Consider the following 14,992-nt stretch of genomic DNA (forward strand, 5'->3'; position numbering starts at 1 on the left):
GGTCAGCTAACCGATCTGGTGTTGGTAGACGGTCGCACTCACCGCTCTCTGCAGTGGTGGAACACCAAAAACCTTTCCAAAGGGCAACCGTTCCTAGAGCCAGTTCCTCAGATTGTCATGACAGCGGACTCATCGCTCTCCGGCTGGGGAGCTCACCTATTACATCACACCATGCAAGGCAGGTGGACACCTCAACAAAAGTTTTTCCACATCAATTACTTGGAATTACTGGCCATATTCCTAGCCTTAAAAGCATTTCAGAAACAAATATCGGGCAAGGCTGTCTTAGTCCGCACGGACAACATAACAGCCATGTACTACATCCAAAAACAAGGCGGTACATGCTCTCTGCAGCTCTCCCAGCTAGCACAAGACATATGGAGGTGGGCTACACCTCAGAACATATTTCTCATAGCCCAACACGTCCCAGGAGTCCAAAACACCATAGCAGATCTGTTAAGTCGTCAAACACAACAGATCCACGAGTGGGAACTCCATCCACAAGTTCTTCAACCATACTTTCAGATGTGGGGGCAACCACAGATAGACCTCTTCTCCACCCACGACAACGCCAAATGCCCAAGCTTTACCGCCAGATACCCACACCCATTTTCCAAAGGCAATGCGATATGGATGAACTGGTCAGGCAGATTTGCGTACGCCTTTCCGCATCTCCCACTCATACCACTGGTGGTGCGCAAACTACGGCAACACTCACTAACTCTCTAATTCTAGTTGCTCCAACTTGGGCCAGACAACCGTGGTACACCACATTGCTGGAACTGTCAGTAGTCCCGCACCAAAGACTACACCTCTCACCATGCCTCTTAACCCAGAATCGTGGAGAAATCAGACACCCGGACCCAGCTCAGCTCAACCTTGCGATCCGGCTCCTGAAATCTTAGAATTCGGTTACCTTAACCTTCCTCCTGACTGTATGAACGTCATTAAGGAGGCTAGATGCCCTACCACAAGAGCCTTCTACGCAGCCAAGTGGAAACGATTTGTGATATATTGCCACAACAATACCATCAATCCCCTAGATGTGTCTATCCAACAGATCATAATCTATCTACTACACCTACAAAGGTGCAACTTAGCCTACACGTCTATTCGGCTGCACCTTGCTGCTATAACTACAAAATAGACCAAATTTATCGCTATTTAGAGTGCCTGCCATCAAAGCCTTTATGGAGGGACTCCCAGAGTTCTACCCTCACCTGTGTGGAATTTAAATATCGTGCTCACACGACTAATGGGGCCTCCGTTTGAACCTCTACATAAATGTGAGCTACAATTCTTAACATGGAAGGTTGCTTTCCTTGTGGCCATAACTTCTCTAAGAAGAGTTAGTGAGCTACAAGCTCTAACTATTCAGGAACCATTCTTACAAATGCATCACAATAAGGTGGTTCTCTGCACTAATCCTAAATTCCTCCCTAAAGTCATTTCCCCCTTCCACCTTAATCTGTGGAGTTGCCCGTTTTCTTCTCGCAGCCACACACAATCGCAGAAAGAGCTCTACATAGTTTAGATGTTAAAAGAGCATTGCTCTATTACATTGAAAGAACACAACCTTTTCGGAAAACCAAACAACTTTTCGTTTCTTTCTCCCCACCACACAAAGGCAATCCCATATCTAAGTCCGGGATAGCAAGATGGATTGTTAAATGCATACAAATTTGCTACTACAAAGCAAAATGCACTTTAACGGTCCCTCCTAGAGCCCACTCTACAAGAAAAATAGGAGCTTCTATGGCATTCTTAGGCAAAATTCCATTAGATGACATCTGCAAAGCAGCTACATGGTCTACACCACATACGTTCACGAAACACTATTGTGTAGATGTGCAATCCAAACAACAAGCCAGTGTGGGCCAAGCTGTACTCAAAACCCTATTTCAGACTACTGCAACAGATACTGGTGGCCGCCGCTAAGGAGTGGGACTGCTATACAATCTATGCATAGTGTGTAATCTGCAGCTCATATGCGTCGAACGGAATATGCTACTTACCAGAATGCATCTGTTCTTGGCATGTAGAGCTGCAGATCTACACACGCCCACCGCCTCCCCGGCTTCTTTTATCTGTTCCAGTATTATCTTATTTAGATACGGTATACAAGGGCATCTTCCTGTTTCTTACAAAGCTCCATCATTTCCCTGCTGGCGAAAAACAATCTGAGGATGGAGCCGATGCCCATGCGCACTATGATCCTAAGGAGGAGTCACATACCTCGTGACTTCAAAAGACTTTCCAGCACAAAAACAAGTGCAAACATCCGGACCCAACACCAGATGGTGATCTATGCATAGTGTGTAGATCTGCAGCTCTACATGTCAAGAACAGATGCATACTGGTAAGTAGCATATTCCTTTTCCCCCTAGGATTGCATTGAACTGTCTAACCTTATCACTACAAAGCATACAACTGTACTTTATTAACTTTTACAGTAAACATTTTTAATACTGAACTGCATCTACAAAACATTACTGCATTCTTGAAAAGTATTTCTACTTTTGTGACATTGTGAAACTTACCTTACCTAGGTGATTCTTGGTTCCTGAATAAAATGAAAAAGGAACAATTTTTTGTGCAACTCAATTGGCCTGGATTCCGTATTTGAGTGTGTGCTGTCATTTCTTGCCTGAGTGTGTACAATAAATGCCTAACACTGCCCTCTGATAAGCCTAACTGCTCCACACCGCTACCACTAACTTGAGAGTAAGGTATTATCTACTTTATCCTCTACTATATCTTTGGGTACTCGCTGGACTCTGTGCACACTATACCTCTTTTTGGTATAGTATATACAGAGCCAGCTTCCTACACCTCCCCTCTACCAGTGTTGTCTAGAAAGCCTTGGCTAAGCCTCTCTGATGCTTGTCAGGGAGACTACACAAAACCCTAGATTAGCTGAGACCATCTGTTTCCCCTTCCACCTTCTCCTGCTCTGCAGGACTCCGGGAAGAAGTGTGAAATGTATAGAAGTCTGAGGTTTCGGTTGCCCTGGTGTCTGTGCCGGCGCTAAAGGAGGATAAATACCAAGCCCTCTATCTAGCCCCATGAGACAGGACTAGGAACCCACTGTGTCGGTGTCTCTGAAGGGCAGGAAGAGGATTAGACTCTAGAAGAACCTTGTTACTCTGACCACGAAGAGGCCGCCACATCACTGCTGATAGGACAGGGGCCGTGATCTGGGCAAGGGAGACCATAGCAAGGTGGAGCTGAAGGACTCCTGTGTGGAGGACACCCTGAGGTGACTGGAGCCAGGAAGAACCAATGGATGACACCCTGAGGTGACTGGAGCTAGGAAGATCCCGTAGATGACACCCTGAGGTGACTGGAGCCAGGAAGACCCCGTGGATGAAACCCTGAGGTGACTGGAGCAAAGAAGCCTCCACGGATGACACCCTGCGGTGACTGGAGCCAGGAAGATCCCGTGGATGACACCCGGAGGTGACTGGAGCTAGAACGAGCCCGTGGATGACACCCTGCGGTCACTGGAGCCAGGAAGATCCAGTGGATGACACCCTGAGGTGATTGGAGCCAGAACAATCCCGTGGATGACACCCTGAGGTGACTGGAGCTAGGAAGATCCCGTGGATGACACCCTGCGGTGACTAGAGCCAGAACGATCCCGTGGATGACACCCTGAAGTGACTCCGCGGATGACAACCGGAGGTGACTGGAGCCAGGAAGATCCCGTGGACGACACCCTGCGGTGACTGGAGCCAGAACGATCCCGTGGATGACACCCTGAGGTGACTGGAGCCAGGAAGATCCCGTGGATGACACCCTGAGGTGACTGGAGCCTGGAAGATCCCGTGGATGACACCCTGAGGTGGCTGGAGCAAAGAAGCCTCCACGGATGAAACCCTGAGGTGACTGGAGCCAGGAAGATCCCGTGGATGACACCCTAAGGTGACTGGAGCCAGGAAGAACCAGTGGATGACACCCTGAGGTGACTGGAGCTAGGAAGATCCCGTGGATGACACCCTGAGGTGACTGGAGCTAGAACGATCCCGTGGATGACACCCTGAGGTGACTGGAGCAAAGAAGCCTCCACGGATGACACCCTACGGTGACTGGAGCCAGAAAGATCCCGTGGATGACACCCTGAGGTGGCTCCGCGGATGACAACCGGAGGTGACTGGAGCCAGGAAGATCCCGTGGATGACACCCAGAGGTGACTGGAGCTAGAACGAGCCCGTGGATGACACCCTGCGGTCACTGGAGCCAGGAAGATCCCGTGGATGACACCCTGTGGTGACTGGAGCCAGAACGATCCCGTGGATGACACCCTGAGGTGACTGGAGCCAGGAAGATCCCGTGGATGACACCCTGCGGTGACTGGAGCCAGAACGATCCCGTGGATGACACCCTGAGGTGACTGGAGCCAGGAAGATCCTGTGGATGACACCCTGAGGTGACTGGAGCCAGGAAGAGGATTAGACTCTAGAAGAACCTTGTTACTCTGACCACGAAGAGGCCGCCACATCACTGCTGATAGGACAGGGGCCGTGATCTGGGCAAGGGAGACCATAGCAAGGTGGAGCTGAAGGACTCCTGTGTGGAGGACACCCTGAGGTGACTGGAGCCAGGAAGAACCAGTGGATGACACCCTGAGGTGATTGGAGCCAGAACAATCCCGTGGATGACACCCTGATGGGACTGGAGCCAGCAAGATCCCGTGGATGACACCCTGCGGTGACTGGAGCCAGAACGATCCCGTGGATGACACCCTGAGGTCACTGGAGCCAGGAAGATCCCGTGGATGACACCCTGAGGTGACTCCGCGGATGACAACCGGAGGTGACTGGAGCCAGGAAGATCCCGTGGATGACACCCTGAGGTGACTGGAGCCAGGAAGATCCCGTGGATGACACCCTGAGGTGGCTGGAGCAAAGAAGCCTCCATGGATGACACCCTGAGGTGACTGGAGCCAGGAAGATCCCGTGGATGACACCCCGCGGTGACTGGAGCCTGGAAGATCCCGTGGATGACACCCTGAGGTGACTGGAGCCCGGAAGATCCCGTGGATGACACCCAGAGGTGACTGGAGCCAGGAAGAACCCGTGGATGACACCCCGCAGTGACTGGAGCCTGGAAGATCCCGTGGATGACACCCTGAGGTGACTGGAGCCCGGAAGATCCCGTGGATGACACCCCGCGGTGACTGGAGCCAGGAAGATCCCGTGGATGACACCCTGAGGTGACTGGGGCCAGGAAGATCCCGCGGATGACACCCTGAGGTGACTGGAGCTAGGAAGATCCCGTGGATGACACCCTGAGGTGACTGGAGCCAGAACGATCCCGTGGATGACACCCTGAGGTGACTCCGCGGATGACAACCTGAGGTGACTGGAGCCAGAACGATCCCGTGGATGACACCCTGAGGTGACTGGAGCCAGGAAGATCCTGTGAATGACACCCTGAGGTGACTGGAGCCAGAAGGATCCCGTGGATGACACCCTGAGGTGACTGGAGCCAGGAAGATCCCGTGGATGACACCCTGAGGTGGCTGGAGCAAAGAAGCCTCCACGGATGACACCCTGAGGTGACTGGAGCCAGGAAGATCCCGTGGATGACACCCCGCGGTGACTGGAGCCTGGAAGATCCCGTGGATGACACCCTGAGGTGACTGGAGCCCGGAAGATCCCGTGGATGACACCCAGAGGTGACTAGAGCCAGGAAGAACCCGTGGATGACACCCCGCGGTGACTGGAGCCTGGAAGATCCCGTGGATGACACCCTGAGGTGACTGGAGCCCGGAAGATCCCGTGGATGACACCCCGCGGTGACTGGAGCCAGGAAGATCCCGTGGATGACACCCTGAGGTGACTGGGGCCAGGAAGATCCCGCGGATGACACCCTGAGGTGACTGGGGCTAGGAAGATCCCGCGGATGACACCCTGAGGTGACTGGAGCTAGGAAGATCCCGTGGATTACACCCTGAGGTGACTGGAGCCAGAACCATTCCGTGGATGACACCCTGAGGTGACTCCGCGGATGACAACCTGAGGTGACTGGAGCCAGGAAGATCCCGTGGACGACACCCTGCGGTGACTGGAGCCAGAACGATCCCGTGGATGACACCCTGAGGTGACTGGAGCCAGGAAGATCCCGTGAATGACACCCTGAGGTGACTGGAGCCAGAAGGATCCCGTGGATGACACCCTGAGGTGACTGGAGCCAGGAAGATCCCGTGGATGACACCCTGAGGTGGCTGGAGCAAAGAAGCCTCCACGGATGAAACCCTGAGGTGACTGGAGCCAGGAAGATCCCGTGGATGACACCCTAAGGTGACTGGAGCCAGGAAGAACCAGTGGATGACACCCTGAGGTGACTGGAGCTAGGAAGATCCCGTGGATGACACCCTGAGGTGACTGGAGCTAGAACGATCCCGTGGATGACACCCTGAGGTGACTGGAGCCTGGAAGATCCCGTGGATGACACCCTGAGGTGACTGGAGCCCGGAAGATCCCGTGGATGACACCCCGCGGTGACTGGAGCCAGAAAGATCCCGTGGATGACACCCTGAGGTGACTGGGGCCAGGAAGATCCCGCGGATGACACCCTGAGGTGACTGGAGCTAGGAAGATCCCGTGGATGACACCCTGAGGTGACTGGAGCCAGAACGATCCCGTGGATGACACCCTGAGGTGACTCCGCGGATGACAACCTGAGGTGACTGGAGCCAGGAAGATCCCGTGGACGACACCCTGCGGTGACTGGAGCCAGAACGATCCCGTGGATGACACCCTGAGGTGACTGGAGCCAGGAAGATCCCGTGAATGACACCCTGAGGTGACTGGAGCCAGAAGGATCCCGTGGATGACACCCTGAGGTGACTGGAGCCAGCAAGATCCCGTGGATGACACCCTGAGGTGGCTGGAGCAAAGAAGCCTCCACGGATGACACCCTGAGGTGACTGGAGCCAGGAAGATCCCGTGGATGACACCCCGCGGTGACTGGAGCCTGGAAGATCCCGTGGATGACACCCTGAGGTGACTGGAGCCCGGAAGATCCCGTGGATGACACCCAGAGGTGACTGGAGCCAGGAAGAACCCGTGGATGACACCCCGCGGTGACTGGAGCCTGGAAGATCCCGTGGATGACACCCTGAGGTGACTGGAGCTAGGAAGATCCCGTGGATGACACCCTGAGGTGACTGGAGCCAGAAGGATCCCGTGGATGACACCCTGAGGTGACTGGAGCCAGAAGGATCCCGTGGATGACACCCTGAGGTGACTGGAGCCAGGAAGATCCCGTGGATGACACCCTGAGGTGGCTGGAGCAAAGAAGCCTCCACGGATGACACCCTGAGGTGACTGGAGCCAGGAAGATCCCGTGGATGACACCCCGCGGTGACTGGAGCCTGGAAGATCCCGTGGATGACACCCTGAGGTGACTGGAGCCCGGAAGATCCCGTGGATGACACCCAGAGGTGACTGGAGCCAAGAAGAACCCGTGGATGACACCCTGAGGTGACTGGAGCCCGGAAGATCCCGTGGATGACACCCCGCGGTGACTGGAGCCAGGAAGATCCCGTGGATGACACCCTGAGGTGACTGGGGCCAGGAAGATCCCGCGGATGACACCCTGAGGTGACTGGAGCTAGGAAGATCCCGTGGATGACACCCTGAGGTGACTCCGCGGATGACAACCTGAGGTGACTGGAGCCAGGAAGATCCCGTGGACGACACCCTGCGGTGACTGGAGCCAGAACGATCCCGTGGATGACACCCTGAGGTGACTGGAGCCAGGAAGATCCCGTGAATGACACCCTGAGGTGACTGGAGCCAGAAGGATCCCGTGGATGACACCCTGAGGTGACTGGAGCCAGGAAGATCCCGTGGATGACACCCTGAGGTGGCTGGAGCAAAGAAGCCTCCACGGATGACACCCTGAGGTGACTGGAGCCAGGAAGATCCCGTGGATGACACCCCGCGGTGACTGGAGCCTGGAAGATCCCGTGGAGGACACCCAGAGGTGACTGGAGCCAGGAAGAACCCGTGGATGACACCCCGCGGTGACTGGAGCCTGGAAGATCCCGTGGATGACACCCTGAGGTGACTGGAGCTAGGAAGATCCCGTGGATGACACCCTGAGGTGACTGGAGCTAGGAAGATCCCGTGGATGACACCCTGAGGTGACTGGAGCTAGAACGATCCCGTGGATGACACCCCGCAGTGACTGGAGCCTGGAAGATCCCGTGGATGACACCCTGAGGTGACTGGAGCCCGGAAGATCCCGTGGATGACACCCCGCGGTGACTGGAGCCAGGAAGATCCCGTGGATGACACCCTGAGGTGACTGGGGCCAGGAAGATCCCGCGGATGACACCCTGAGGTGACTGGAGCTAGGAAGATCCCGTGGATGACACCCTGAGGTGACTGGAGCCAGAACGATCCCGTGGATGACACCCTGAGGTGACTCCGCGGATGACAACCTGAGGTGACTGGAGCCAGGAAGATCCCGTGGACGACACCCTGCGGTGACTGGAGCCAGAACGATCCCGTGGATGACACCCTGAAGTGACTGGAGCCAGGAAGATCCCGTGAATGACACCCTGAGGTGACTGGAGCCAGAAGGATCCCGTGGATGACACCCTGAGGTGACTGGAGCCAGGAAGATCCCGTGGATGACACCCTGAGGTGGCTGGAGCAAAGAAGCCTCCACGGATGACACCCTGAGGTGACTGGAGCCAGGAAGATCCCGTGGATGACACCCCGCGGTGACTGGAGCCTGGAAGATCCCGTGGATGACACCCTGAGGTGACTGGAGCCCGGAAGATCCCGTGGATGACACCCAGAGGTGACTGGAGCCAGGAAGAACCCGTGGATGACACCCCGCGGTGACTGGAGCCTGGAAGATCCCGTGGATGACACCCTGAGGTGACTGGAGCCCGGAAGATCCCGTGGATGACACCCCGCGGTGACTGGAGCCAGGAAGATCCCGTGGATGACACCCTGAGGTGACTGGGGCCAGGAAGATCCCGCGGATGACACCCCGAGGTGACTGGGGCTAGGAAGATCCCGCGGATGACACCCTGAGGTGACTGGAGCTAGGAAGATCCCGTGGATTACACCCTGAGGTGACTGGAGCCAGAACCATTCCGTGGATGACACCCTGAGGTGACTCCGCGGATGACAACCTGAGGTGACTGGAGGCAGGAAGATCCCGTGGACGACACCCTGCGGTGACTGGAGCCAGAACGATCCCGTGGATGACACCCTGAGGTGACTGGAGCCAGGAAGATCCCGTGAATGACACCCTGAGGTGACTGGAGCCAGAAGGATCCCGTGGATGACACCCTGAGGTGACTGGAGCCAGGAAGATCCCGTGGATGACACCCTGAGGTGGCTGGAGCAAAGAAGCCTCCACGGATGAAACCCTGAGGTGACTGGAGCCAGGAAGAACCAGTGGATGACACCCTGAGGTGACTGGAGCTAGGAAGATCCCGTGGATGACACCCTGAGGTGACTGGAGCTAGGAAGATCCCGTGGATGACACCCTGAGGTGACTGGAGCTAGAACGATCCCGTGGATGACACCCTGAGGTGACTGGAGCAAAGAAGCCTCCACGGATGACACCCTACGGTGACTGGAGCCAGGAAGATCCCGTGGATGACACCCTGAGGTGACTGGAGCCAGAACGATCCCGTGGATGACACCCTGAGGTGACTCCGCGGATAACCTGAGGTGACTGGAGCCAGGAAGATCCCGTGGACGACACCCTGCGGTGACTGGAGCCAGAACGATCCCATGGATGACACCCTGAGGTGACTGGAGCCAGGAAGATCCCGTGAATGACACCCTGAGGTGACTGGAGCCAGAAGGATCCCGTGGATGACACCCTGAGGTGACTGGAGCCAGGAAGATCCCGTGGATGACACCCTGAGGTGGCTGGAGCCAGGAAGATCCCGTGAATGACACCCTGAGGTGACTGGAGCCAGGAAGAACCCGTGGATGACACCCCGCGGTGACTGGAGCCAGGAAGATCCCGTGGATGACACCCTGAGGTGACTGGAGCCAGGAAGATCCCGTGAATGACACCCTGAGGTGACTGGAGCCAGGAAGAACCCGTGGATGACACCCCGCGGTGACTGGAGCCGGGAAGATCCCGTGGATGACACCCTGAGGTGACTGGAGCAAAGAAGCCTCCACGGATGACACCCTGAGGTGACTGGAGCCAGGAAGATCCCGTGGATGACACCCTGAGGTGACTGGAGAAAAGAAGCCTCCGCTGATGACACCCCGCAGTACCTGTTGCCACTCAGAGCAAGAGGAGTCGGTGGATCTCTGTGCCCGCACAGGAGCATTTAGCAAGTGTGCGAGTGGTGTGCCTATGCCATGTAGAATAGAATAGAATGGCACAGACAGCACAACCATTTACCTCCACAGGCATCGCAGAGCTAAGACTAACAAAAACTGAGACAATAGCAACAAATGAAAAGAGAAAAAACAAAAATATAAGCTTAAGGAAGTCAATATGTTTTTAGGGCTTTCGGAAATTATATGTAAGTGCTAATTGCCAAAAGGATATTTGTCCCAGAGTAGTGGTCCCAAATGGGATAATGGGGTGCCTCCCGTTCCTGTCTTTTTAACACTAGGTACAGCAACTGTTGGTTGGGCAGTTGGAGCGAGGTCTCTCCGTGGCTCGTAGGGCTCAAATCGATCAATTAAGGGAGATGTTTCACGCCCCTCAAAGACTGAGCATTATGCGCAGAGTATTAAAGATCACCCTCTGCTTCATGGGAAGCCAACGCAGGCCAACTCTTGCTTGGAAAACTTGGTCATGTCTTTTTTTTACCCACATTCCAATCTGACCACAATATTTTGGGTTGTCTGCTTGGTTGTTCAAGAGGATTGTGGGAGGCCTAACTACAAAAAGCAAACTATAATAGTGTCTTTTCGACACAGCCATTGCGTGGACCACATGGGAAGGCTTATGCTTTGGAAAAATGGACGAATTTTCCACTGCATCTTGAGGTGAAGAAAGTACGAGGATGGGACAGCTAGGGTGCCAGAGAATCATTGTACCAAGGGGGGGCTGAAGGGTTTTTGTTCCGCCTTTGAGGGGTTCTAGAGGGTCTTTGTACCCTATCTGAGGGGTGCCAGAGGGTCTTTGTACCCTCACTGAGGGGTGCCAGAGGGTCTTTGTTACCTGCCCAAAGGGTACTTGAGGGTTCTTGTACCCACTCCGAGGCATGCTGTGGGGAGGGGTCTTTCCATGCTGCCTGAGAGGTTGCTAGGAGGGTCCTTGAACCCTCTCCAGGGCATGCTAGGGGGTCTTTCTACCCTGCTCTAGGGGTACTAGGGGATCCTTGTACCCTCTCTGAGGCATAGTAGGGGGGGTCCTTTCTACCCTGTCCCAGGGGTACTGGGGGGGTCCTTGTACCCTCTCCAAAGCATGATAAGGGGGCTTTGTACTCTGTCTGAGGGGAACTAAAGGGTCATTGAATCCTCTCCGAGGCATTCTAGAGGGGTCTTGTTATCCTGCCCGGGGCATGGTAAGGGGTCTTTCTACCCTGCTCCACGAGTATTAGGGGTCCTTGTACCCTCCCCGGGGCATGGTAGGGTGTCTTTCTACCCTGCCTGGGGGTTTCTAAGGGGTTATTGAATCCACTCCAAGTCATGCCAGAGGGGTCTTTCTACCCTGTCTGAGGGGTACTAGGGGGTCCTTGTACCCTCTCCGGGGCATGGTAGGTGGTCTTTCTACCCTGCCCGGGGGGTACTAAGGAGTCATTGAATCCTCTCCGAGGCATGCTTGAGGGGTGTTTCTTCCCTGTCTGAGGGGTACTAGGGGGTCCGTGTACCCTCCCCGGGGCATGCTAGAGGGGTCTTTCTACCCTACTCCAGGGGTACTAGGGTGTCCTTGTACCCTCTCCGGGGCATGGTAGTGGGTGTTTCTACCCTGCTCTACAGGTACTAGGGGGTCCTTGTACCCTCTCCGGGGCATGGTAGGGGGTGTTTCTACCCTGCTCCATGGGTACTAGGGCGTCCTTGTACCTTCCCCAGGGCATGGCAGTGGGTATTTCTACCCTGCTCTACAGGTACTAGGGGGTCCGTGTACCCTCCCCGGGGCATGCTAGAGCGGTATTTCTACCCTACTCCAGGGGTACTAGGGTGTCCTTGTACCCTCTCTGGGGCATGGTAGGGGGGGGTTTCTACCCTGCCCAGGAATAGTAAGGGGGTTATTGAATCCTCTCAGAGGCATGCTAGAGGGGTGTTTCTACCCTGCTCCAGAGGTACTAGGGGGTCCTTGTACCCTCTCCGGGGTATGGTAGGGGGTGTTTCTACCCTGCTCCATGGGTACTAGGGCGTCCTTGTACCTTCCCCAGGGCATGGTAGGGGGTATTTCTGCCCTGCGCTACAGGTACTAGGGGGTCCTTGTACCCTCTCTGTGGCATGGTAGGGGGTGTTTCTACCCTGTCCGAGGGGTACTAGGGGGTCCTTGTAACCTCTCTGGGGCATGGTAGTGGGTGTTTCTACCCTGTCCGAGGGGTACTAGGGGGTCCTTGTACCCTCTCAGAGGAATGGTAGGGGGGGTCCTTTCTACCCTGCCCCAGGGGTACTAGCCTAGGGGTCCTTGTACCCTCTCCGGGGCATGGTAGGGGTTCTTTCTACCCTGCTCCAGGGTTACTAGGGGGGTCCTTGTACCCTCTTTGTGGCTATGGGGTCCTTCTATCCTGCCCGGGGGTACTAAGAGGTCATTGAATCTTCTACAAGGCTTGCCGAGGGTCGATGTCCTCTCCCTGTCACATTAGGGAGCCCAGAGTGTCTCCCTTCCATTTTCCCATTTTGGTTATTTTGACAAAGGGGGATCACAGTACAGAATAAATAGAGCAAGAGGTGGTTACAAATGTGCATTTTGCACAGGGCTCATGATAAATCACTATTTTGGAGCTTGTGTAATGTAAGAAAACCTCTGTAAGTCTTTTTGTTTATGCTGTGTTGTAATGACTTTTTTTCTCTTCTTTGTGTGTTGTTGATCTATTGCTCTCTTGTCCAGCTTACCTTTTGCTTGGGGAAACACTGGCAAAGGACATTTCTACCCTAGTAGTGGTGGTGTTGGCCACCTGCAATAAAGAAACATCTGGGTAACTTGCGACTAACAATATAGAGTCGTTTTTCTAAGGTCTGTTCTACAGAGCTCTTAGAGACTGATCCAATGTGGGTGAACCACAGCTGCACTCGAGAGCAGTGCATGTCTGTTTCTAAGCTCCCCAGTTCTATGTATGTCTGATTATGAGCTCTTTGTAATTCCCTCAGCTGCACTCGAGAGCAGTGCAGGTCTGTTTCTAAGCTCCCCAGTTCTATGTATGTCTGATTATGAGCTCTTTGTAATTCCCTCAGCTGCACTCGAGAGCAGTGCAGGTCTGTTTCTAAGCTCCCCAGTTCTATGTATGTCTGATTATGAGCTCTTTGTAATTCCCTCAGCTGCACTCGAGAGCAGTGCAGGTCTGTTTCTAAGCTCCCCAGTTCTATGTATGTCTGATTATGAGCTCTTTGTAATTCCCTCAGCTGCACTCGAGAGCAGTGCAGGTCTGTTTCTAAGCTCCCCAGTTCTATGTATGTCTGATTATGAGCTCTTTGTAATTCCCTCAGCTGCACTCGAGAGCAGTGCAGGTCTGTTTCTAAGCTCCCCAGTTCTATGTATATCTGATTATCAGTTCTTTGTTATTCCCACAGCTGCACATGAGAGCAGTGCATGTCTGTCTGTAAGCTCCTCAGTTCTATGTATATCTGATTATCAGTTCTTTGTTATTCCCACAGCTGCACAAGAGAGCAGTGCAAGTCTGTTTCTAAGCTCCCCAGTTCTATGTATGTCTGATTACCAGCACCTTGTTATTCCCTCAGCTGCACACAAGAGCAGTGCATGTCTGTCTATAAGCTCCCCAGTTCTATGTATGTCTGATAACGAGCTTTTTGTTATTCCCTCAGCTGCACTTGAGAGCAGTGCATGTCTGTCTCTAAGCTCCCCAGTTCTATGTATGTCTGATTACCAGCACTTTGTTATTCCCACAGCTGCACATGAGAGCAGTGCATATCTGTTTCAATGCTCACCAGTTTTATGTATATCTGATCACCAGACATTTTATTTCCACAGATGCATACGTGAGCAGTGCATGTCTGTTTCTAAGCTCCCCAGTTCTATGTATGTCTGATTATGAGCTCTTTGTAATTCCCTCAGCTGCACACAAGAGCAGTGCATGTCTGTCTATAAGCTCCCCAGTTCTATGTATGTCTGATAACGAGCTTTTTGTTATTCCCACGGCTGCACACAAGAGCAGTGCATGTCTGTCTCTAAGCTTCCCAGTTCTATGTCTGATTACCAGCACTTTATTTCCACAGCTGCACACGAGCAGTGCATATCTCTTTTAATGCTCACCAGTTTTATGTATATCTGATCACCAGAACTTTATTTCCACAGATGCATATGAGAGCAGTGCATGTCTGTCTCTAAGCTCCCCGGTTCTATGTATGTCTGATTATGAGCTCTTTGTTATTCCCTCAGCTGCACATGAGAGCAGTGCATGTCTGTCTCTAAGCTCCCCGGTTCTATGTATGTCTGATTATGAGCTCTTTGTTATTCCCTCAGCTGCACATGAGAGCAGTGCATGTCTGTCTCTAAGCTCCCCAGTTCTATGTATGTCTGATTACGAGCTCTTTGTTATTCCCTCAGCTGCACATGAGAGCAGTGCATGTCTGTCTCTAAGCTCCCCGGTTCTATGTATGTCTGATTATGAGCTCTTTGTTATTCTCTCAGCTGTACATGAGAGCAGTGCATGTCTGTCTGTAAGCTCCCCAGTTCTATGTATGTCTGATTACTAGCACTTTGTTATTCCACAGCCGCTGCCGTCGTCCTCGACTTCCCTTCTTCCTGTAAAGAGTCCAATCAGCGTTCTAATGGAGCTTGCACAAAAGAGAGGAGTAGTCTGCAAAGTGCAGTTGGTGTCGCACGATGGCCCACTCCACGAACA

General features: G+C 53.6%; 1 protein-coding gene across 3 annotated transcripts in view; it reads left to right on the forward strand.

Moving 5' to 3' along the window:
• LOC146813540 (double-stranded RNA-specific adenosine deaminase-like) overlaps positions 1-14,992 on the forward strand; it is a 318,386-nt gene that overhangs the window by 81,431 nt on the left and 221,963 nt on the right. For all 3 annotated transcript variants that reach the window (XM_085620305.1, XM_085620304.1, XM_085620303.1), the window contains one exon: positions 14,862-14,992. This exon is cut by the window's right edge and continues 3 nt beyond it. In XM_085620305.1, coding sequence (XP_085476431.1) covers positions 14,862-14,992 — 131 coding nt within the window. The remainder of the gene's footprint in view (positions 1-14,861) is intronic.

Source organism: Triturus cristatus, chromosome 7 (assembly GCF_964204655.1).
Source record: "Triturus cristatus chromosome 7, aTriCri1.1, whole genome shotgun sequence".
NCBI classification, from domain to species: domain Eukaryota; kingdom Metazoa; phylum Chordata; class Amphibia; order Caudata; family Salamandridae; genus Triturus; species Triturus cristatus.